At 33.3% G+C, this 22,853-nt stretch overlaps 3 protein-coding genes across 6 annotated transcripts in view; 2 read left to right on the top strand and 1 right to left on the bottom strand.

Moving 5' to 3' along the window:
* The first annotated feature begins 3,203 nt into the window (after nucleotides 1-3,203).
* On the top strand, nucleotides 3,204-8,539 carry LOC100265306 (F-box/kelch-repeat protein At1g30090-like). Of its 3 annotated transcripts, XM_019222741.2 has the most exons (3): nucleotides 3,212-5,165; nucleotides 7,559-7,703; nucleotides 7,837-8,010. In XM_019222741.2, the coding sequence occupies exons 1-3, from the start codon at nucleotides 3,963-3,965 to the stop codon at nucleotides 7,881-7,883; spliced, it is 1,395 nt and encodes a 464-aa protein (XP_019078286.1). In that variant the 5' UTR covers nucleotides 3,212-3,962; the 3' UTR covers nucleotides 7,884-8,010. The 3 variants fall into 3 exon arrangements, with proteins under 3 accessions (XP_059596091.1, XP_019078286.1, XP_019078287.1); XM_059740108.1 differs by having other exon boundaries at nucleotides 3,204-5,165; nucleotides 7,559-8,539; XM_019222742.2 differs by lacking the exons at nucleotides 7,559-7,703; nucleotides 7,837-8,010 and adding an exon at nucleotides 8,083-8,539 and having other exon boundaries at nucleotides 3,213-5,165.
* A 5,993-nt stretch (nucleotides 8,540-14,532) lies between these two features.
* LOC100243015 (uncharacterized) lies at nucleotides 14,533-17,424 on the top strand. Of its 2 annotated transcripts, none has more exons than XM_059740141.1 (3): nucleotides 14,533-14,939; nucleotides 15,280-15,323; nucleotides 17,174-17,424. In XM_059740141.1, exons 1-3 carry the CDS (start codon nucleotides 14,804-14,806, stop codon nucleotides 17,264-17,266), a joined length of 273 nt encoding a protein of 90 aa, XP_059596124.1. In that variant the 5' UTR covers nucleotides 14,533-14,803; the 3' UTR covers nucleotides 17,267-17,424. The 2 variants fall into 2 exon arrangements, with proteins under 2 accessions (XP_059596124.1, XP_059596125.1); XM_059740142.1 differs by lacking the exon at nucleotides 17,174-17,424 and adding an exon at nucleotides 15,578-15,684 and having other exon boundaries at nucleotides 14,536-14,939.
* Nucleotides 17,425-19,028: 1,604 nt separating this feature from the next.
* LOC100233055 (cullin-4) overlaps nucleotides 19,029-22,853 on the bottom strand; it is a 37,669-nt gene continuing 33,844 nt past the window's right edge. The window contains exons 10-17 of the mRNA XM_002270728.5: nucleotides 22,095-22,201; nucleotides 21,921-21,981; nucleotides 21,663-21,794; nucleotides 21,405-21,542; nucleotides 21,194-21,274; nucleotides 20,272-20,352; nucleotides 20,082-20,162; nucleotides 19,029-19,568 (exon numbers count right to left, since the gene is read on the bottom strand). Coding sequence (XP_002270764.2) covers nucleotides 19,455-19,568; nucleotides 20,082-20,162; nucleotides 20,272-20,352; nucleotides 21,194-21,274; nucleotides 21,405-21,542; nucleotides 21,663-21,794; nucleotides 21,921-21,981; nucleotides 22,095-22,201 — 795 coding nt within the window. The 3' untranslated portion in view covers nucleotides 19,029-19,454. The remainder of the gene's footprint in view (nucleotides 19,569-20,081; nucleotides 20,163-20,271; nucleotides 20,353-21,193; nucleotides 21,275-21,404; nucleotides 21,543-21,662; nucleotides 21,795-21,920; nucleotides 21,982-22,094; nucleotides 22,202-22,853) is intronic.

The raw sequence follows: 22,853 nt of genomic DNA, 5'->3' as shown, positions 1-22,853 counted from the left end.
AAGTCTAGGAGTGGTATCAATTGGAGAACACTAAATGACACTCCTCATAATAGCACATAATATTATGAATTCAATACCTATTGTTCCTGACAATTAGAGTACACCGATGTCTCATCTTAGTAGGAATGTTGTTATATAACTATACAAATTCATGTATTTGAAAGAGTATTTTGAGATAATTCGAAAGGAACATGCATGAGATCAATCCCATAAATTGTGATGAAATAATGAGTGATGTGGATGCACATCTTTAGCAAGGAGCTATGGAAGTAGATTTAAAATCCGTGCATTCTAACAAAGTCTGGGAGCTTTATAGAAGTACCTAAATGGATAAAATCCATAGGGTGTAAATGAGTCTATAAGATGAAGAGATGAGTAGATGGAAAAATTGAGATATATAAGGTTTAGGCTTGTAGCAAAGGTTATAGTTAGAAACTTAGTTTTAGCTATGAGAAGACCTTCTCATCGGTAGTTATGTTCAAGTCCATTAGAAATACTCTTAAGGATTCCAACACATCTCAATTATGAGATATGAAAACTAGCCCTCAAGACAACATTTTTGAATTACTATCTTGACAAGATCATCTACATGATGCAACATGACGGTTTTGTAGCAAAGGGTCAAGAGCATTAGACATGCAAGTTGCATAAATTCATTTATGGATTAAAACAAACATCCTGCTCATGGTTCCATTATCTCCTAAAAATTAAGTTAGATTTTTTTGAGAACTTTGTGAGTAGTTCGTATTACAATATAGATGCTCAATTCGACCAGAGGTAAGAGTAGTAATCCTATTCAATAAAATTAAGGAAGAGATCTAAAGAAACAATTTGAGGGTTCATAAAGAGATTTAACCAACATTTACTACAAGTTGAGAAGATTTGATGAAATGTTGGTTGTCATAGCATTTTACCATGCATTATCATTAGGATCAAATATACAAATTTCAAAGTAAAAAGCAATATAAAAATGGTACATGGATTCTTCATAGAGGTAAGTAACTACGCTTTATTACAGGATAGCTAATAGTTTACCTCAAATGGATGCCAAGGACCATCAATCCAATATGAGAATACATGAGAGAATCCCAAAGATGGCAAAATTTTAACATAAATTCCATTAATACGAGTAAACAAGGACAAGGATAGTCACATCCCCGTTCAAAAATTTGTTTTGTTTAACATAACTTAGACCAAGATACTAGCTCTAACACTTCCATAAAACTCAAAAAATAAAAAACAAAAACAAAAATGAGAGAGATAGAGAGAAAGTGAGAGAGAGGATATACTGTGCTTAGAATGAAATTCTAGCGATGTATGTGATGTTGATTTAGCTATGACGCTCCCCGAAAAAAAATAAAAAATTGTTGCCATGTTTGTTATGTTGATCCGATTTTGTATATTGTTCTAAATTCATCATAAATTTTATTATTGTTTTTAATGAAAAGTAAATGTTGGTATTTAATAAATGTATGTTACACCTTTTATTCACGGATCATAATCTCTTAGCCCAAAACCAAAGTTGGTGGCCATTAAGGGGATTTTTAATATTTATACCGCTTCTTTTATAGCCTGTTGAAAAGTATTTTTAAATCAATGGTTATTCAGTATTGTTATATCACTCTAAAATTTTATTTTGAAAAAACCATTTCAATGTAAATTTTAAAAATAAAAATTGTTTCTTTAAAAGAAATTTTCAAATTTAGTATTTTAACTAAAATTGTCTCTTCAAAACATACTTCCTATTTGGCTTTTCACAAAGTCTAGTAAATATAAAAATAATTTTTCAAGCACCATGTTTAATTTTTTTTTTCTTTTAAATACTCTATATATATATATATTCAAAATCCTACCATTAAAGGTGGGACCCCAATAATTAGTAGTTTTCATTGCTATATACAAAAAGCTTAAGTCTCTTGTAATTTGATATATTAATCTTACACAAAAAATTAATTAAAAAAAACTAGCAACGCCAATAGTGTTAAAAAAATAAAAATAAAATAAAATAAAACAGATTTAACCATCATCAATATGGCAATGTCAAGATCTTTAAATTTTATAAATATGTAATTTCTCATGATTTAGGCTATGTTTGGCTTCAAGAAAGTATTAAGAAAAGGGGAAAAATATTAATTAAAAAGATAGTTTTCTTACATTTAGTTTTTCATGAAAAATAGAAAAAAATAAATAAATAAAACTAAAATTGGTTGGAAACTTATGTTGTGTTTGGTTTGGTAAAAATTTTGTGGTTTTCATTTTTTATTTCCAAAAATTGTTTTTTAAAAATAAAATATGTGTTGTAAAATTTAAAGTAAAGAAATATATTAGAATTTTAGGATATTTCTAAAAGGTAAAAATCAGTCTAAACAAAATAGGATCTTAGGATTTTTTTAAATTATTTATTTTTTATATGAAAGAGCAAAATAAGAAAAAAAAATAACCAAAATGATTTTAAAAAATCATGTAAAAATAATTATTAATATTAAACTTACTTTTGCTTTCTTTTATTTTTATTTTTTTATCTTTTGAAATTCCCTTTACATTTTCCTTCAAAAAAAATTTTGGAGCCATACATAACCTTAGTAATTCCTCCACATGTAAAAATCATCCTAATCCAATAACTCTTTCATTTTTTGAATCATAAAATAACAATTGCACATATCCAAAAGAAAATAATAACCACTACCTTTTCTTTTTTTTTTTCAAATGGGTTATAATCAAAGATACCATTATTTTTAGTACAAAAGTTTTTATAAAAATGGGAAAGTCCTAGCTTTAAGTGTTGTTTGAACCATTGATTTACGTAATTGGAAATAATCAATTAGGTTTGTGATAAAACATAAAAAAAATGATTGTTGATCCAATTTGAATACCTCTATAGGATGACCTCGGCAAAAAAAACGAAGAGTAAGGGAAAAAGAAAAAAAAAATTATAAAATGAGAATCCTTACAAAGCAATTCAAAAGTCATGCAATATCAAGCCAAATATAGTAATAGAGACTTTGATAAAAACTATATAAAATCTTAATTATTTTGAAACACTTGGATTAAATTTGAATTTACAAAGTTTTAAAACACACTTTTCCCCCTTCTTTCTTTTTTTATTTTTATTTTTTTAAACAAAACTTTTAAAGTTTGATTTTAAATTTTGACGTTACATGTCTTTAATGTTGTCCTATATCTTCGCCTTTTTACTCCACGGGAATGGAAATGCAGTGTACCCCAAATTGGGGCACTCTCGCTGTCACGCGATAAGTGCGTGCCGTTCTTCGCTGGATTCGAAACCAACACTCCACGAACACGAAGCCCACCATAACTTCACCTGCCATTGTTGTTGACGCGCATCACGGGCGCGTGGATTGGATCCCCCATTGTATGTCGACTGCCCACATTCAACTTGGAGGCTGTACACAAGAAGATAATGATTCCTTTTATAGGGAAGAAGAGTCTTCAGTTTCAAGGGCTTCCTTCCTTCTCTGCAAAAATCAGGCCTCCAAATCTCATCAGTCACTGTCTTTTCAAGAAAAAATTTTCTGGGATTTCATGTTTGTAAGTTCATGTGTTGAGTTCCTTTGTTATTAAGTTTCTTCTCTCTGTGTTATTGTGTCTACTTTGTGGGTTTTGTCCTGATAATTAATGGGTAGAGTCTTTTTATGTGGAAACGTCTAGCTGTACAGAGCATAGCAAAACTCATCTGTATGTTGATTTATGGACTGGGGTCTTGTGGGTTTTTAGTTTTTGTGGTGCAAAGGTGTTGTAGTTTAATTTCGAACTTGGGATTTCTTCCTTTGCACAAGGACCTGGAATGAGTTAATAAGGAAGAAATTTGAAGAGGTAGGCCCTTGCGGCTTGTGATTGGCTCTTTTGATTGGTGTTTGCGCGTCATAGACTGAAAATTATATATTAGACAGGCGGCTTTCTTAGTGTTTTGGAGAGTTTTAATCTTAAGTCCGACAAGGAAAATGCAAAGGGTTAGAATTTCATCGCAACAGGCCCCAGTACATAAGCTAGGGGATTCCCAAATGACATTATCCCCAAAATTTAGGTTAGCTGTAATCCAATCAAATTTGTTAAATCCTTCATTGGAATTAGAGTTATCTCTCAGGGGAGAGCCTCTCATTCCAGGCCTTCCTGATGATATTGCCCTCAACTGTCTCCTGCGCCTCCCGGTCCAGAGCCACGCAGCTTGCAGAGCTGTCTGCAAGCGTTGGCATCTACTGCTTGGTAATAAGGAGCGGTTCTTTACCCGAAGAAAGGAACTAGGCTTCCAAGACCCTTGGCTCTTTGTCTTTGCATTTCACAAATGTACTGGAAAGATTCAGTGGCAGGTTCTTGACCTTAATCACTTCTCTTGGCACACCATTCCAGCAATGCCTTGCAAGGATAAAGTTTGCCCCCATGGATTCAGGTGTGTTTCCATCCCCCATGAGGGTGCTTTGTTTGTTTGTGGGGGTATGGTATCTGATGTAGATTGCCCACTTGACTTGGTATTGAAGTATGAAATGCAGAAAAACCGTTGGACTGTTATGAGCCAGATGATTACTGCTAGGTCATTTTTTGCTACTGGGGTGATTGATGGTATGATTTATGCGGCGGGTGGAAATAGTTCGGATCTCTTTGAGCTTGACTTGGCTGAGGTTTTAGATCCTGTTAAAGGGATTTGGAGCCCCATTGCCAGCATGGGAACAAACATGGCCTCTTATGATGCAGCAGTTCTCAATGGAAAGCTTCTTGTCACTGAAGGCTGGTTGTGGCCTTTCTTTGTCTCTCCCAGGGGTCAAGTTTATGACCCAAGAACTAATAATTGGGAGAATATGGCTGCTGGCCTGAGAGAAGGCTGGACTGGCTCTAGTGTAGTGGTTTATGGACACTTGTTTGTTGTTTCAGAGCATGAAAGGATGAAACTTAAGGTTTATGACATGGAATCAGATAATTGGGAAACAGTAGAAGGCCCTGCTTTACCAGAGCAGATTTGCAAGCCTTTTTCTGTGAATGCCTGTGATTGCAAGATCTATGTTGTTGGTCGGAACCTTCATGTTGCTGTGGGTCATATCTGGAGGCTGAATCAAAAGGGTAATTGTGAGAAAAACTGGAGCTTTGGTGTTCGATGGCATGTGGTGGATGCTCCAGAAGCCTTCGCTGACTTGACACCCTCCAGCTCTCAGGTTCTGTTTGCCTAGCTCTTCAGCTTTCTTCTGATGTTTTGTGTGTTTTTGAATAAACTGTAACCATATAAACAGTAAAAACTGTGGAGTTTTAATGACCATGTTGAACAAGCTCTTACAGTTGGGATGTATCAAATGTCAAGTTGTTTAACTTTTTGGTATTTACTTAGTTTCTTCCCTGATTGCTCAATGTATGCTATGTTCAATAATACCACCTTATTCAAACATTTTGCTGTTTTCCTTTCATTCTTGGATGAAATCCTGTTTGTTGTGGTAGTAATGCAGTGATGTTCAAACCAAAATTTGGGCAATATTGAGCAGAAGCTGCTTCGTAATGTTGAATTGCTTCTGCAGATGGATGCTGATGTAAATTTAAAATACAGTTGCATGATTGCATCTGCAGCTTGTTTAACATGCTAATGATCAGAATTTAAGACATAATTTCCAACTTATTGATCTATCAAAAATGTGATAGGATTGCATGAACTATTCTGTTTTTGCTTTAGTTCAGTTGCTTATGAGATCCCATTTACCTGCTTTGTTCATTCATCTTGTGCAATTGAACATTGGTATAGACCTATTTAGGGCACCATATTGGAAACCTCATGGCATAGGTATGCAGAACTATTGGAAGATTTTCTATCTACCGTATGTTATTCCAGCTATTTTTCTTCCTACTAAGAAAGCATTTTCCTACTTGTAAATTGTTTATTATAGTTTCACACTGTTCTTTTGTCATTACCCATTTCCTGCAATGCCCTCTACTCAAGAGGTGTTTCTCCTTTCTAGTGCATTGTCCTTGTAGCCAATTTTTTCTCTCTTTTTTCTTTTTTCTTTTTATGTTTTTGTTTTTGTTGCCTTTTTGTTTTTATACTTTATATTGGAAACTGGTTTGAGAGTTGATTGTCAGTTTTCTTTCTTGACATCCGTCTAGTCCTCTATCAAAATAATCCTGGAAAATGCCATGGCCAAGTCATCCATTGAATTTAGTTTTAAAGTTTTATTAGTATGTAATATCCATCACACTGCTACTTAGTTACGTTGTTCACAATGTCTTCCAATTTGGCTTGTCTTGATATCCTTCAATAAGGGTTATAAATGTGAGCCATATTCCTCTGGCCTCCTTAGGATGTTAGATAATGCTTTGATTTTTTGTTTTTTTGGTTTATGGATCTTGTTGGTGTAGAGAGAGAAGTGACTGTCTAAAGTCAGAGATATTACAAATAGTGGAAAAAAATCATGAAAAAGTTAGTTTAGTTGATTATATGTGAAAAATTCTGATCATTATTGAGTGCACTGGTGAGGACTGATATTTTTCTTGTTGGAAGTGGTACAAGGACAAGACAGGCTAGAAAGGGTATCAGAAAAAAAAAAGACATAGGTCAATGCTGCAAAACAACATGGTGTCCTCCAACTTGGTACTAGATGTGGACCTAAATCTACCACCAACTTAGAAGTAGGTGTGGCCATGAACCAAGATGAATGCAGAAAAATAATTTACAAAGCTGAGCCCAGCCATTCATGAGTTCCTCCTCTGGGGAGACTGCTTATAGGACCCCTTCAGTGGATATATTTTCCATTAATGCAATCTTATCTTGATTCTTATGAAACACATAAAGTTAGGTGAGTAATTTCTTTCTCCCAACATCTGGTTGGACATTTTATAGCTCAGTCATACATCGTACGAGAATTATGCATATGAGCTTATCAATGAAATTTTACACTTGACAAAGTGATGCTTCACATTGTAAAGAGAAGGAAGAAATTAAATGGGAACTTTCTTTTTCTTTTTTTAATTTTTGCCTCCATTGTTATATATATTTTGTGCCGTTGTGTGTAGCTGCATGCTTTTGGGTCTTTTACGCAAACAGATTAGAAAAAGAACTCTCCATCAGTTAGACATTTTTCCCTTTTATATTATCTGATTCTGGACAGCTAAAGATAAATATCATAGAGGTAGATGTGGCCATGAACCAAGATGAATGCAGAAAAATAATTTATGGAGCTGAGCCCAGCCATTCACGAATTCCTCCTCTGCAGGGAGACTGCTTATAGGACCCCCTTCAGTGGATGTGTTTTCATCAATTAATGGAACCTCATCTTGATTTTTATGAAACACATAACGTTAGGTAAGTGATTTCTTTGCCCAGGCATCTGGTGGGATTTGTTATAGGTCAGTCATACATCATACGAGAATTCTGCATATGAGCTTATCAATGAAATTTTACACTTGATAAAGTGATGCCCAATATTGTAAAGAAGAAGAAATTAAACGAGAAACTTTTTTCTTTTGCGCCTCCATTGTTATATATATTGTGCCTTTGTGTTTAGCTGCAGTTTCTTCCTTTTTATCTTATCTGAATTCAGGACAGCTAAAGATACATATCATATAGGTGGGTCAAAGAGAGGAAAAATATCTATTGATGGTGATGAGAAGGAGGCCACATACACAACATGAAGGGTATTTCATCAGTGATTGGCACCTACCAACTACCAAAGATTTCCCACCTGGAAAACAAAGCAAACATCTCCTTCAGGGTGGGGAAGCCCTAAAGTTGATCTTTGCTTGTTTTTATTCATTTATTTATTTTCTTTTTTATAGTTAGTTAGGCATTCCAACAGTAGAAAAATCATGGTTTATCTAGATATATCTTTTCCACGATTTCTACAGTCGCCGCGGATAATGACACTGATGCCTCCATCGGCAAATCTTGCTGAGTGACCCACTCATCAACGTAAAAATCTAGTTATCATGCCCCCTGATGCTTCCTTAGTCACATCATGGACAGGTTTGGACGGGAGGAGCTAAGATAACTGAATTGAGAGATTGAAAGATATTTGATTATGTCTGTGGGCCTCCTGCTCTTATATTTCAGTTATTCCCTGCTACTTTCTTTCTAACAATCTCCCATCTCAGTCTCCAGACTTAGGCTCTTCATTGCTTCTCTTCCCCACGAGGCAACGTTTCATCATTTCCCTCTGCTTTGGATTGGAAACTGTGGTGAGGAGTCCCTCTTGGAAGGCAATGTAAAAGAGGCTGAATAGGAAGAGTAGCTTTCAAATGGAGTCGAGGATCAGATATTCCATCTGTTTGGCAACAAAGCAATAAGCCATGTGATTCGCTTCACCATCACTGTCAAACGTGATTCTTTAGCGAGTGCTCTAATTCTTGCCGTGTCTATCACGTTTCCCTACGAATATGCCAATGGAGCCATCGAGCGGGGTTCCAAATGCACGTCAAATCATGTCTTGGAGTATTAATAGGCGCTAGAAAATGTTATCATACCGAATAGCTACTGAACTGAATTCTATTCTAAATCTGGACCTACTGAATTAAATTTTAAATCTATGATTAAAGACGACGGTTTGGGAGTATTTTAAGAGTGTTCATATGTCTTGACCTAATGAAAAAAGGAAAATTGAAAATATTATTATTAATTAAAATAATAAATAATAAATGGGTTATTTAATATATATTATTATGAAATTAAAAAATAATTAATAAACGAGATTTTTTATATATATATATAAAAACTTGATTTGGTGAATTCAAACTTTTAGGGGGATTTAAAATTATACTATGGACGAATGTCAATATTCTGCACTATGGGTACGGATGGGAGGAATATCTTGGATGGTTTGTCATGCCTCTTGTGCCAATTTTAAATTATATCATGGTATTGTGGTTTCTGGTCTTGATCATTATCATACGCCATTTTTTTTTCCTTATCTTGGACGTGCAGATTTGTTGCTTAAGCTGATGTTTTTAGTAGTCTTGTTATTCCGGTGAAATTAGGAACATTAGTTCATAATATCCTACAAATTTCGTATATTAACTTTTAATTTTTAGAAAAAAATATTTTAATGTAATAAGTATCTTAAATGTGAGGATTACATTTGACTCTAAAAATATAATGGAAGAAATGCATATTTATAATGTTGGTGTATTCATAGAAATTGAAGGATATTAGATATTTTATGACAATTTCTATGCATGATGTCCTACTAATGTCATTCTTCAATGTACAAAAAATTATAATATTATAATGATGCGATGAAAGTGGAAGATATGCTTACTTATAACAAATTGATATAAATATGCAAGATGAGAAAAAGAATCATTTTATTTAGGAGTGATTGTCTCAAGACTAGCGAGTAAGATAGATACATATTCATTTGAGAGGGATGGGCTAAGCTCACAAGCGAATCACTTTCGAAGGTGATCTAACCTTTGTGATTGGAGATCATATGAACTGCACCTGTGACTTGCAAGTAGCCTTGATTTTGAGGAAAAAAGTCTTTTTCCTATCCCTAGGGTGATAATGTTACAAATATGAGGTTAGGAAGGGTTTTACTCTAAGTGAGTCCTAGGTAGAAAATGTTACGAGATACTAGTTACATGTATTTTTGGTGGATTCACCTAAATGAGAGTTGTCGTAAGGTCCTAATTGAGCGGTTGAGCTATTCCCTAATAACTTAGAAAAATCAAGATACTAGCGCATGACCCTTAATACAACTAACTGGCTTAAAACTAAGTCCTAAATGTCGAAATATCTAGATTGTTTCATTCCAAGCCTTGAATCATTGGGGTGCATATAAAACTATCTTAGGGGTCTCTAAATCCATACAAAAGAAGCATATACATGAAAAAAATGTAGATCTATGTTCTAAAAAAATATACTTGCAATTTGGATGTTCCTAAATCGATTCCAGTTGATGAAAAGATGATACGAATCTAAAAAACGAAGAGACCTTCCATACAATGACTCTCATTCCTAAAATCTAAGCACTTAAGGATGGTAAAATCCCCTTAAAAGGGTTGAGGCTAGGGTTTCTCTATTTGGATGATAGAATAATAAATAAATAAAAATCTAAGCCTTAAACCTTAAACCTTAAAAGAGGTTTATATAGATTATACATGTGAACCTAAATGACTTGAACCCATCTTGGGCTTGAGTTACTTAATCCAACCCATTTGGATCATAACTAATTAATTGGAGCCTAATAAATTAGTCTTATTAGACTCTAATTAATTAATTATCCTAGTTAGAGAGATCATTTACAAGTTCTTATGTAATATTACACATTTACCAAAATGCTCTTATATATTCATGCATGTGAATAAAGAACTCAAATATCCCTCCAAGTAATATGTCGCCTAAGAATATGAGCTCAAATGGAATTTATTGGGATTCATAGGAAAATGTAGCTTCTTCATAATCCAATTTTTAAGTTCACCGACATCTACTACAAATAGTCAATTGTACTCCAATATCCTTTGATATTGGATCGTGACAGAATACTTGGGTCTGTAACTTACTAATGATTTCATGCAAACTCCTCATGAATTGGTGTTTGTAATTTAATGAGGTGAACGTCATCAACCTCTCAAAATTACTTATACAATATATGAGTTTTAAATTCTCGTATTATGTGATTAGTTGACATACTTTAACTCTCTAAAAGCAAATTTTGAATTTCACTTAAGAAATTACTATGACCACGAATTTCATGATCACATGTCCTTCGGATCACCTAATGGGACAAAATATCTTAAACTCATGAGATATCGTGCCACCTATCTTGAAAATACTTGCTGTCACATGCCTTAATAAATAATAAATCAATCCGTAAGGAATATATGACTACCTTAAGATGTCACTTGTAGGTTAAGGTTACTAAAAACCTTAACATTATTCAATATTCTCTCAAAGTTGAGAGTCTATGCAATGTATTAGCTTGGTGAATCGAGACTACTTGATAACCAATTTTATGATTCATGGTAGGTCATGTCTAATGTGTAACCATACACACTAGCACACTCACTATGAGAAACTCATTGTAATTACCAAAACAAATTATTCCTCCAATTAGAAGGTAGTGCACTATAGTCTCGAATGGATTGCTTACATCCATAAACTAGGTATGAACAACTTATTCACTTGTGAGAGACTCATGACTTGGATATTTTGTACAACTTTAAATGCATCGAAGTTATGTACAATACAAATTATGTAAGATTGAATGTTCAAGTAAATATCAATGTAAATAATGGATAAAATAATGGAAACTCAAGTATAACTTTATTACATCATGTATTACTTTTTAAGGTTCTATCTCAACATTATATTAGTATTTTACTATTTTTTGTGTGACAATGTGAAAAATTGGCTCAATGACCTAGTTCAAGAATTAGTTCACTATGGATTCTCAAATAGAAATTGTGAACTTAAGTGTAGGTTCAAGTTGGGAAGACACATACAACTATTACATAGTATATAGTTGCCCAATTTATTTCATTTATGTGTTTTTATTTTATTTTATTTATGAAGCTTTAAACTTTGTAAGGGGAATGTTGGAAATTTGATAAAAGAAAGTTTAAAACTTTAATTATTTTGTAAAAATAGAATAAAGATATTATAATATTAGTTTGGTAAGTCAACATCTTTTAATTTGTAATTGATAACCTTCAATATTTGGATGTAATCGGAATAACCTGTAATGTTCACAATCTCTTTTCCCATGTCTACTTATAAAAGGGAGTCTTCTTTAGCTTTTATAGTGAATTGAAATTTTCTAACAACTCCTCTGAAACTTAAGCTTGTTTATTTAATTATTTTATTCCTTTCTTAGGCAATGAGATATGAATAGTTCAATCATTCTTTGAACATGCTCATAAAAAAAAGAGATTGCAAAGAGATATTGTGATTATATATTAGAGCGACTACCAATCATTAGTACCTACATGTACAAAGGCTATAGTAGCTTTAGGATAATGTGTTTACATGTGTCTCTCCAAAACATGCTAGTTTTTCTTATCTCTATTTATTTTGTTTATTTCAGTCCTTAATTTATTATTTTTATTTATGTGAGTTAAAATTTATATGTTTTCTATTTAAGTAGAAAATTTTTATAATAGTAACTATTCTTAATTTTTTATGTTCATTTGAATAGGAAATATATATATATATATATATATATATATATATATATATATATATATATTTTAACTTAGAAAACACCTTTGATAAACTGCTAATAGGAATGAGCATTTTTAATTTGTCATCATTTATTCTGAAAACAAGTTATTTTTAGAACAAGTTTAAGGCGTTCTCAATTATAATTTGTAAAATGTGCTAACCAAAAATTGAAAAGAAGAAAATAATTTGAAATTTTTTTACATTATACATAAGTGTATAGTACTTTATAGATAATAAGTCAAAAAAACTATTATCATATTTAAGTTTTTAAATAGAATTTTGTTCTTGAAAATATTCAAAAACTATTTTTAAAAACGGTTTTGCAACAACTGTTTTAAAAAAGAAACAAGTCTAAAGCACTTGTCTTCATTGGAGATTTATGTTTGAATCATATGATACTAAAGATTTTCCTTATGAAGAACTTGAAGAATTTAGTAAGGGTTTTAAAAGCCTTCAATGATAACATACTCAACTCCTCATCTTTCAAAGTTGAAATTGGACTAGTTTAAATTTAGCCTCAATGCTTTCTCATTCCTAATAGAGTCATTTTTGCCCAAAGCTTATTCCTTGTTTGTGCTTTAAATTAGCAAAATTTTATCAGTAATAAAATATTATTAATTTAATTGTGCACCAACATTGATATGTAAGAATTTGTTTCATACGTCCAAATTTTTAAAGAAAAAAGGAAAGAATTTAAATTCCTAAAAATATTTAATGTAAAAATATGGAGAAATAAGAATTTTGCAATGATGTTTCACTATTTTGAAACCCACCTCATGGTCGTGAAAAGTGATTCGAAAATAAACATCATTCTTTTACATTTTAACAATGTAGTTATAAACAATATTGTATCATTATTTATTGAGAAATTACTTTTATATGAATTCAGTAGTTATCTTTCCATTTAGTCCTTACGTCCACTTTAGCGGGGCTCAACAAGATTATTATAAGCATCTAGACAAATAACAACTAACACATAATGTACCTCTAGAAGTGGTGCATTACAACAATGGTGGAAGAGGGAACAAATGATGCATGCCCCCCACCCCCAATTGGTAAAAGTAACTTAACCTAAACTAAACTATCATTGATTGTGCTTTATAGAACCACCTACAATATAAGAAGTTTGTACCATAGTTAACATGTTGAGCTTAAACTTCGATTAGTGTCAAGTGTTTTATATAAACTTATAAGAAGTTGAGCTATAGTTATCCTAGAGAATCTAAACTAAATTAACTAGCATTGGATTTTAAAGTGAACAAGCTTACAAGACCTTTTGAAAGTGAGTGAGTCATAACCAAGGCTAAGTTATACACGACTATAACTTCTAATTCTATGTTTTTGACAATTTCCTAAACTTCTTTGGGTTTCTTCCACTTTGGTGTCGAAAAGGTTTGCATTTGATATTTGACGACATGCATACACATCAAAATTGGTTTCAATTATTGGACAATCATGGTTCATGGCTTAATGACGTGCTTTGTAAATGATACATCTATTTTTATTTTTCATTATTATATTGTTCAATTAAAAGTAAATAATACAACTGACTTACTTTATTTAGATCATATAACACAATGATGTTACTTTATTTCTTTTTATGGAAGCGAATGTTAAAAGATCCTCACATCTTCTCTCAAAGGCTTACCACGGTAATAGAGATTATGTATGTAGCTTAGTGCTTGTTTGGATCTACTTCTTGTTTTCTATTTATAAAAATAAAAATTTATAGCAATTTTTTTATTAAAAATAAAAATAGAACCTCTTATATAAAAAATATAGATTTATCTTATAAGATCGCTTTAAAAAATTTTCAAATTTGAGGTACCTCAATTTGTATAGATAATTTTTAGATTATTTTTCCAAATAATCTTATAGGCTCTATTTGAAAAGTGTTTTTAAAAATGGTTCTGAAAAATGGCTTTTTAGAACATTTTTTAAAAAATGTTCTTTAATGTTTTTATAAAACAAAAGATTATTTGGAGCTTAAAATGTTTATAACCTATTTTTTATATTTTAAAATAAGTTTCATATGTATTACTTTATTTTTAATCATTTTTTATATTTGTATAATTAATATTTAAAAAATCTCTTAAAAAAACAAATGAAAAAATTAAAAACAATTAAAAGATATTTTCTAAAAACAGCTTATTTTCTGTTATTAAGAACATAAAACTACTTTATATGTTTTGATTATTACAAAAAATTATTTTAAAAAAATAGTTTCCAAACCGACCCAATGGTTATTTGGATGGGCCCTTGAAAGGGTATCATCGGCATTCCAAGGGCTGCACTTGAATTGGGCCTTTGGCCTGGATGGTGGCAAATTGGGGCACCAAAGTTGCATTATTCTCAAAATCTTACACCTAAGCATCATAATCGCTTTCCTAAATTCAAAACCTTTATGTGATTTGGATCCATTTTATCCCTTGCGTCCGTAACCAGGTCCTCACTCTCCTTTCGTTTTTCTCTACTCTCTGAGGCCAAATCGCAGGCTACGGAGAGAAGAAAGAGAGATGGGTGGGCTGACGAGCGCGGTGATAGCCATAGCAGGAGTTGTGCTGGGTTGGATCACAATAGAGATCGCCTGCAAACCCTGCCTCGAACAAGGTCGCCAAGCCATTGACCGCTCTCTCAATCCCGATTACGACCCGGACGATGACCAAAATGTCGACATTCGAGCCCCTCTCAATCCCAGCTCTTCACTTCCTCAAGATTCCGATCCTAATGCCCACACTGCTTCTTCCGCTCCCAAAGTTATCACCATCTCCTGATCACCTTTTTCTCTCTTTCGGTACGATTTTTTCCCGGTTGCCTTGTTTGTTTGGTTTTTTTGTCTGATTTCTCGCTGTATCTTTTCCTGGAAAAGTAATGAAAAAGTAAGGAAAGAACGGTGGTGTGTATTTTCTTGATTATCATAGACATGTAAGAAACTTCCTTTTGTGAATGTTTGAATATGTTGTGCAACTTCATGGCCTTTTCTTTGTGAACTGGAGGTGTAAGTATTGATATGTTGCTCCAAAATTTTAAACAACATTGATCACTTAGTTTCTTAGCAACAATTATAAGCTTCTGATGTTGAAATTTTAATCAAGATTCCTTTTTTCTCCTTGCTATGTGAATGCTGATCTTAGCCCGAGAATTTGGGGAGCTACTGGGGACTGAAGTTGAGAGGAAGGTACCTTGTTGCATATTTCAAACATGATGAATGTAGTTCCTTTGGTTTATACACATTGCCCTGATTTTAAGTATTCTACCCGATTACCAGTATAGTGATGAGGGCAAAATTCATAGGATTTGTAATAAATGCCTTACTAATGAGTTGAAAGGAATAAGTATGTATACTATCATAATTAGAATTCGGTTTTAAAGGAAGAAAGGCTAGAAGATACAATATAACTGGTCTCCCTTTTCTATTTTGGTGGTCTTCAGATTTTGGCAGTAGCTTTGGAATTTGAATGCAGTGTAGAAAAGATTATCTGAATTGAATCATGGGCATGTCTGGTTTTCCAAGTTAATGAAGATATTTCTTGAAGGAACTCATGTGTTCTTAGAGAATAATGTGGTTATTTGAAACATGCAATAGTGACAGTGAACAATAGTTCAAGACTATATGGAAGCTCATGTGTGTTTTCAAATGGCATTAGAGATTTCTAGAGCTATCAAGACGACCCTTGAGACAATGTAAATGCAATGAGCATTTATTATACACCTATGCCTAGGATATCATCCTAGAATGAGTAAGGGCCATAAGGTTAATGGGTCACAGGCAAATGGTGCCAGCAAAAAGAATGAAGAGAATAGAGTGGAACTATCTGGCACTTAGTGTGGACATGATATCTTAATGTGGGAAATCTTCATCTGATTTTGAAAATCATAGCAATCAAAACGTAAGAGTGGTTACCTCCTTCAATCCAATTGCATGTATAAGTATTACAAATTATTTTAATAACTAGATCTTGTATTTTGAATCTGGTCCTTATGGTTAACAACTTAATTGGGCCATTTGTAGAAAGCAGGCGATTCAGCAGATATAGTGCATAACTGGGCACAGCCTTTAATGTGGGAAAGCTGATGAAGGATTAACTAATCCATGAAAAGCATAACAGAGTGCTTTGAGCAATCTTATTTACCATCTAAAAAAACCGAGTATGAATTCTGTAAGAAATTCTTAGATGTGATTATACTTGAGATGGACAAATAAGTTTTGTTCTTTAGCATTACTCTTTTGCTTCTACAGCATATCTAACATGGATTTTCCTTGGGTGGAACAACACTGTTGGATTCATATTTGTATCCTAGCTGGGATAACCCATTCCATGATAGAGTCGGTGTCTTTTCTTTTCCTTTTTCCTCGTCTTTCCAGGCATTATGATCAACTTGAGAAAAACATCACCACTTTTAACCTTAGGAACTGTTATATATGTTGATTATACAGTTTGTTATACTGCATGACATAAATTAGAGGACAAGACCTCTAATCTCCATGGGGACTCTTCACTCTACTCTTCGGGCTACTGAAATTTTCGTACTCCAATTTCACTTCCATGATGGCAGGACCAGTTACTTGTAGATGGATTTTGAGGGTATCCTTGATGTGAAATCAATTATACAGAATCTATTTTTACAATCCCCTATACTTTTATTTCTATAGGTATTTACACCCTGTTTTATCAGATTTGGAAGCATGTATGCATTCCAAGGTTGGTTGCCCTCATATCTTTGTCAACCTGCAACACCATCGATATTCCCTCTAAAGAAGGCTTCAATTAACTTACAGCTTCAAACTAGAAATATAAGAGGTTTATCAAAATTAAAATGACTTTCCATACTCAAAAGTGATGATAAGCATTTGCATCTGAAAGAATTTGAAAAAAAAAAAAAAAAAAAAATAGCATACCTGAAGCTTCATTTATGGCTGAACCTTTCAGAGTTCTTGTTTTATGACTTGAGCCTAGGCAACTCCTGAAATTACACTGCTCCTCTTGCTTAAAAGATATAACAACTCCTTTTTTATCTATCCAACAGGTTGATGGTATGCTCATAGGAGGAAGCATGGCCCTATGTAGCAGTGTTACAACAATTGCCACTTCTAGGATTAGGATTATGAGAGAATCATGAGAAGAAGCATTCTGACTTTTATCTAGCTTCAAAATTTCCGATGGGTACTGTCGAGTTTAATATATGTTTGTTCCTCTCGAAATTATAAATAACCAAAACCAGAGAAACCTATAATCTAAGCAAAAATGATAAATGGTATAACTCAAATTAGGTGACAAGATTGGAACTCTTTTACAGTCTTGAGACTACCTCAGATTTTTCAGGTTCTCTGTGCTCAATATTTCATGCTCATTCCCAAATTACCATGCACTGTTGACACAACTTTTTCATTTCAGAATAAATTAAATTCAAGGTTGGTTATTTACAACCATTCTCGTAACAAAGATTTTATTTCAGGGTTGTGGCATTTCTACATCTACTTAACATTATAGGCTTAGATGCCAATTCCAGTCCTAAGTTTCATCAGGAAGGCTTTATGAGTGATGATCGGGTGGCTGGGTGTGACTTGATCTAGGTTAGGGAAAGGATGTAATTAATAATCAAGAAAGTGATGAGAAGATTTGTTGAGGAGTGATAGAAGGTTTGAGGACATTTTGATTGCTATAAATGGGATTTTCTGTTAGAAATGGTATATTGTTTGAACGTGTTACAAGAAGCCGTAATTGATTGAGTAGTTGGAGCATCTTAGCCCCAGCCTCAGTTGCAGAAACTGTATTGCAACGTGCAGGTCTCTTGAAAAGTAGAAAAAGATCACCACCATAAATGAGATAAACCCCCACCCAACTCATTCGGATTGCTCACTGTAAGCTACCTTATCAGCAGGTAACCAACAGCTATTATTAAGCGCTTACTGTAAGCTTACACCATCAACAGGTAACCAAGAGCTATTTGGACTGATCTAAGAGCTGCTTTACCATCCAGGATATTCAGAAGGGAGCTTGGAGAAATTAGTGGTGCAACTCGAGTGGAGCGGGGGTTACAAGTGCACTGTAGGGCAAAAGAACAAGAAAGAGATGACAAAAAAAGCAATCTCTCCCCTCATTTGCTACCTAACCGATCAACGAAATAATCTCATCAATCATATTTAGTAATCTCGTCATCATATTTAATAGATAAAAAGTTAATTTATCTGTTATTATATAATATAAACAAATTAAGTATTGACTAAATTATTAAAGTTAATTAAATTTTAAATATAACTGATTAAATAATAAATAATAAATAATAAAATTTAAGTATTTATAAAAAATATAATATAATATAATTATCTCATTAAAATTATTATATACTCAATTTAGATTCTACTTGCTCGACATCTCAAACTAAGCCGAAACTGATGTCAATTCAAGTTAGACTTGTTCTTTGACAAGCTCATCCCAAATTACAAAGACCGATGTCAAAACCTGGCCAAAATCCCTACTATAAATTATGGAATTCCTTCTCACTTGGATAGAAGTTCCCAAGCGAGACTACGATCAAGTTGAAAGCCCACAGCACCAAATAGCACCGCCCACGCTGATATTTGACAGGTTATAGCTTTTCTGTTCCTCTCCTCGAGGTTTCTGCCAAAAACACCTATGACAAGGCAATGGACTGAAGCAGATTACATCACCATTAGGTGATAGGTGATTAACAAACCCATGGGTCGGTTTAGACTACTACGATCATGGTCAATTTCGCTCTGAAAATCTATCAGCCACCCATAAAATGCTTAATATGGCCTGACATCAGCTAGAAACCTTTCAAATAGGGCAGGCGGAGCAACCTGAGCTAGAAGGATTCATTTGCTCCAGCCATCCGAAGAATCCTTTGACAAGTCGCATGAAAAAATCAATGTGAATTAAGTACAACATTAAAATGGTATGCTAGTGTGAAGTATTTATCATCATCCAGTGAGAAGGAACACAAATTGTCAGGCTAAAAGGAAGATTTAACATCTTTACTTCCCTCCAACCTGGAATGATCCACCCACGTGAAGGTATATTCTTTTTTTTTCTTCTTTTCTTTTTTTGATCCTTTTTCTGGTATTAATCCTAAACGTTTGCTTATTCATGTAACTCTACTGCATTGCAGGAAGAGGGTTCAAAAGAAACATAAAGGGCAAAATATGCTTTACAGTTATGGTATTGACCCAAATGAGACAAATAAAATAGGAGCAAGCTACTGTACATGAATCTGACAAAGGATTGGGAAGCCTGAAGAGGACTGCAGTTTCCTGGATCATTTACAAGATGTGTGACAATATGGATTATGCCAAGTAATTGTATATCTGGGGGTTGTTTTTGTCCCGCTCTAGGTACTCCCTGTCGATGAGGCTTTCAATCCTTTTCTTCAAATCAGCTGGCTTTATTGGAAATTTTAGCTGTTTCATCAAAACAAAAACATGGTTTTTCAATCAAATCTTCTATGAAGTTCAAATTCTCCCCCAGCAATCTCCACCTAACCGGGTCATTAGCTATCTATCCCCTCTTTCTGGGTATTCCCCATCAATTGACTCAATAATTGCATTCACAAGATCACATCTAATTGAGGCACTGTTTCCACCAATGAGAATTGCTCATCTCCTATTTCCTTTTCCACCTATGCATTGCCTTTTCCATCTCTCAAGACTGCATTTATATGAGAGCCACCTAGGTGACGCCTCACCTAAGTGCAAGACGAGAAATGAAAATGACAATGAAGATGTATATGTAGGAGTAGATAGCAGAGGAGCTGTCTCCCTGATAGTAGAACAAGTGCTTCACTTCCTTGGTGACAAGCACCTTTTCCTCCCATGGTGTGCCATGATCGCAATGTGATCCTCACCTTAAAAAAAACACCCTGGGAGGTTTTTCCTCAAAAAAATGAAAATCAACCACCAATGGAATCCAGTTACCTGCTGAAAGAGTTCAGTAATCAATAGTGTGTGACTAAGAACTTTCCTCGTCTTCATTATCCGGACAATAGCAGCATCAACCTGCCATGAATCCACAGATAATGCAAAAATATTTATTCAACTCAGCTTTTACCTAAGAGAATGGGACAGCATTTGCAAATGTACACATGTCAAAAATGAAAAGTCAAACCTGATATTGACGATCCTGGAACACTCTTTCAGTGGTGCTTGTGTTCTCCTCCACTGTTTCCTTCATTTGGATTGCATTTACCTGTATTTAAAAAAAAATGCAAACTTCAACCTCCATAAGTTGAGTAACAATTAGAAAAGACATAACAATGTCATAAGCTGACTGTAAATATTTGAGTGGCTTAAAAAGGGAAACTTAAAACTCATTTCAACTCCAAGGCTCCATTTGAATCATGGAAAGTGGAGGAAAAGTAATAGTATGTTTAATGGAAAGTACTAAGAAAGGGGAAAAATGTCAATAAAAAAGATTTTCTTATGTTTGGATGCCTTGGAAAAAGGTGAGGAAAAAAAATAATTGAAGAAAAGAAGAGGAAAAATGCTAAAAGATTTTCCGTCTTGTTTTCCTTAGAAGAAAAAGGTCGGAAAGTTGGTGAAAAGTGCATTTGTCAAAAATTTAATTTTCCTTCCCTCAACTTTTCCATAGACAACCAGACAGAAAAACAATATATATATATTCTTTTCTTTCTCCCAATCATTCTGAGAACCAAGCAATGCATACAGAAAAAGAAAAACTGAAAAAAATAAAAAAATAGTAATAACAAGTTTAAGATCAATAATCTTTCTCTGCCATGTTTTCCAATTAAATACCTCCTTTGTATAGAAACTGGGGATTTTAGAAATGTAATGTTTTTAAGATAATTGTCATCATATTTTATCTTTCATAGCAAATTAAATGAGAGAATTTGAGTCTTTTTTTTCTTTCCTTTCATTAGTACTTTCATGATCTAAATGGAATGTGAAAGCATTATACTGCTTGGTTGGGGTTAAAAAAAGAAAAATCAAGTACATAAAAATTACAAAATCATTTAAAATTATGTTTTTGATACTTGTCAGACTCTTGACCAAATATATAATAAACTCACTTTTATACGGTAGAGAGGAGCAGTAAACCCTTCATTGAACATAAATGAGTCATCATCCTCAACTTCCCTCCCTTTAGGCAACTGTAAACAAATATAATATTTTGCAGACAAGAAAACAAGGTAAAAGCTCACCAATTTGTAATTCTATCTGAAAGTGATAAATATATATATATATCAAAATGAACACACAATTCCTGCCATAACCCCTCACCTTTTGAAGGACACGAACTTTTCCACATGCAAGGGACTGCAGAGTCCTTCTCAACTCCTTATCCTCAATGCCAGTAGAGTCCTTAATATCTTGAAAGCTAAGCTTTTGCGCATCATTAAACAGCATCAAGACAACAGTCTGCAGACACACCCCCAAAATGCTAAAACTTGAGCACTAAAGCATTGTGCACAGGGATTAATAAAACTCAGGAAAAACATGGAAAGAAAAAGAATAAACAAGTGTCTAGAAAAGACCAACCTGAAATAGAGAAACTGCCAGCTCCTTTTTACCTTTTGGAAACTCTGCTTTCAAAACACAGTGTCCTAATGAGTTTTGCCACATTAATCGCCTCCCACTGTATTTGCTCAAGTAGAACTCCTTGAAAATGTCCTGTGGCACCCAACAGGGGAAAAAAAAAAAAAAACACAAAAACAAAACCCAAAAAATCAGATAATTATATAAAAGTATATGCCCAGCGCCAAAACTTGAAAGAAACCATCACTTAGGCTGCCAAACCTGATATACATTCAATTCATGCGGGAGCCGAACATCCATAGGTGGGTAAGTAGGCCAATATCTGTAGCCCAGCCACTCAAATAATAAGTTAAATTCCTTGGAAGAAATAAGTGATTAAATATTAGGACTGTGTTTTCTTGAAGTGTAATAGAAAACAAAATAAGATAGAATTACCCAGTTGTTAAGACATGAACACTCATCTCAATTCCTGTTGGAAGTTTTGTCCTGGCTTGCGATGATTGTTTGAAGGACTCATTTATCTCTTTAGATAATTCAATGTCCTGTAAAAATGTTACAAGATGTTGCATAAAAAATAATTTAACATTATCTATGCAAACAAATTATAAGCTTGTATGGAAATTTACAAACCCATATAACATTAAAAAGAAAAAAAAACGAATAAATGGAGGTCCATCACAAGCTAACAAAGCCCACTTGTGAGCAGTCCTTCACCATGGAAATTCAGTTGATAGTTATCTACTACAGATATCACTTAACAAGAGATCAGACACATAAAAACTAGCACACAGATACACAACTATTATCTACAATGCAGCATTGTTTGCTAATTGGATGCAAACTCATGAAGATGAGCAAATTCATCACTTACAGTCATAGTTGTTAACTTGTAAAACGTATTGTGTATTTTCTTCAAAATTCCAACTTTTCAAGTTTGTCATAATTCCTTCCCCACTAAAAAAATAATATAAAAAAAACTGATATATTAAGTAAAAAAATTTATTCACTGATCACTGTTATTTTCATTATCAACATTCAAACTGTTCAAATGAAAATTCTCCAATATTCCTTGTAATAATAAACCAACTTGACTTTTAATATAGCATTTGAGAACAAGAATATAGTTTTTCATATAAGATTATTTTATCCATTTCTCATTTTTATGATCAATTTCTAATCTTTTAGTACATTTTA

The sequence above is a fragment of the Vitis vinifera genome, chromosome 10 (genome assembly GCF_030704535.1).
Source record: "Vitis vinifera cultivar Pinot Noir 40024 chromosome 10, ASM3070453v1".
NCBI classification, from domain to species: domain Eukaryota; kingdom Viridiplantae; phylum Streptophyta; class Magnoliopsida; order Vitales; family Vitaceae; genus Vitis; species Vitis vinifera.
The sequence above is the reverse complement of the archived record's forward strand: the minus strand, read 5'-3'. Positions and strand labels throughout refer to the sequence as shown.

Bases quoted from the DNA above. Each gene is read 5' to 3' on its own strand.
- LOC100243015 (XM_059740141.1), top strand. From the start codon at position 14,804: ATGACCAAAATGTCGACATTCGAGCCCCTCTCAATCCCAGCTCTTCAC. The intron at 14,940-15,279 runs GTACGATTTTTT...TGCTGATCTTAG, and splicing joins TCACCTTTTTCTCTCTTTCG to CCCGAGAATTTGGGGAGCTA. The intron at 15,324-17,173 runs GTACCTTGTTGC...TCTATCCAACAG, and splicing joins GGACTGAAGTTGAGAGGAAG to GTTGATGGTATGCTCATAGG.
- LOC100265306 (XM_059740108.1), top strand. From the start codon at position 3,963: ATGCAAAGGGTTAGAATTTCATCGCAACAGGCCCCAGTACATAAGCTA. The intron at 5,166-7,558 runs GTTCTGTTTGCC...CATATCATATAG, and splicing joins TGACACCCTCCAGCTCTCAG to GTGGGTCAAAGAGAGGAAAA.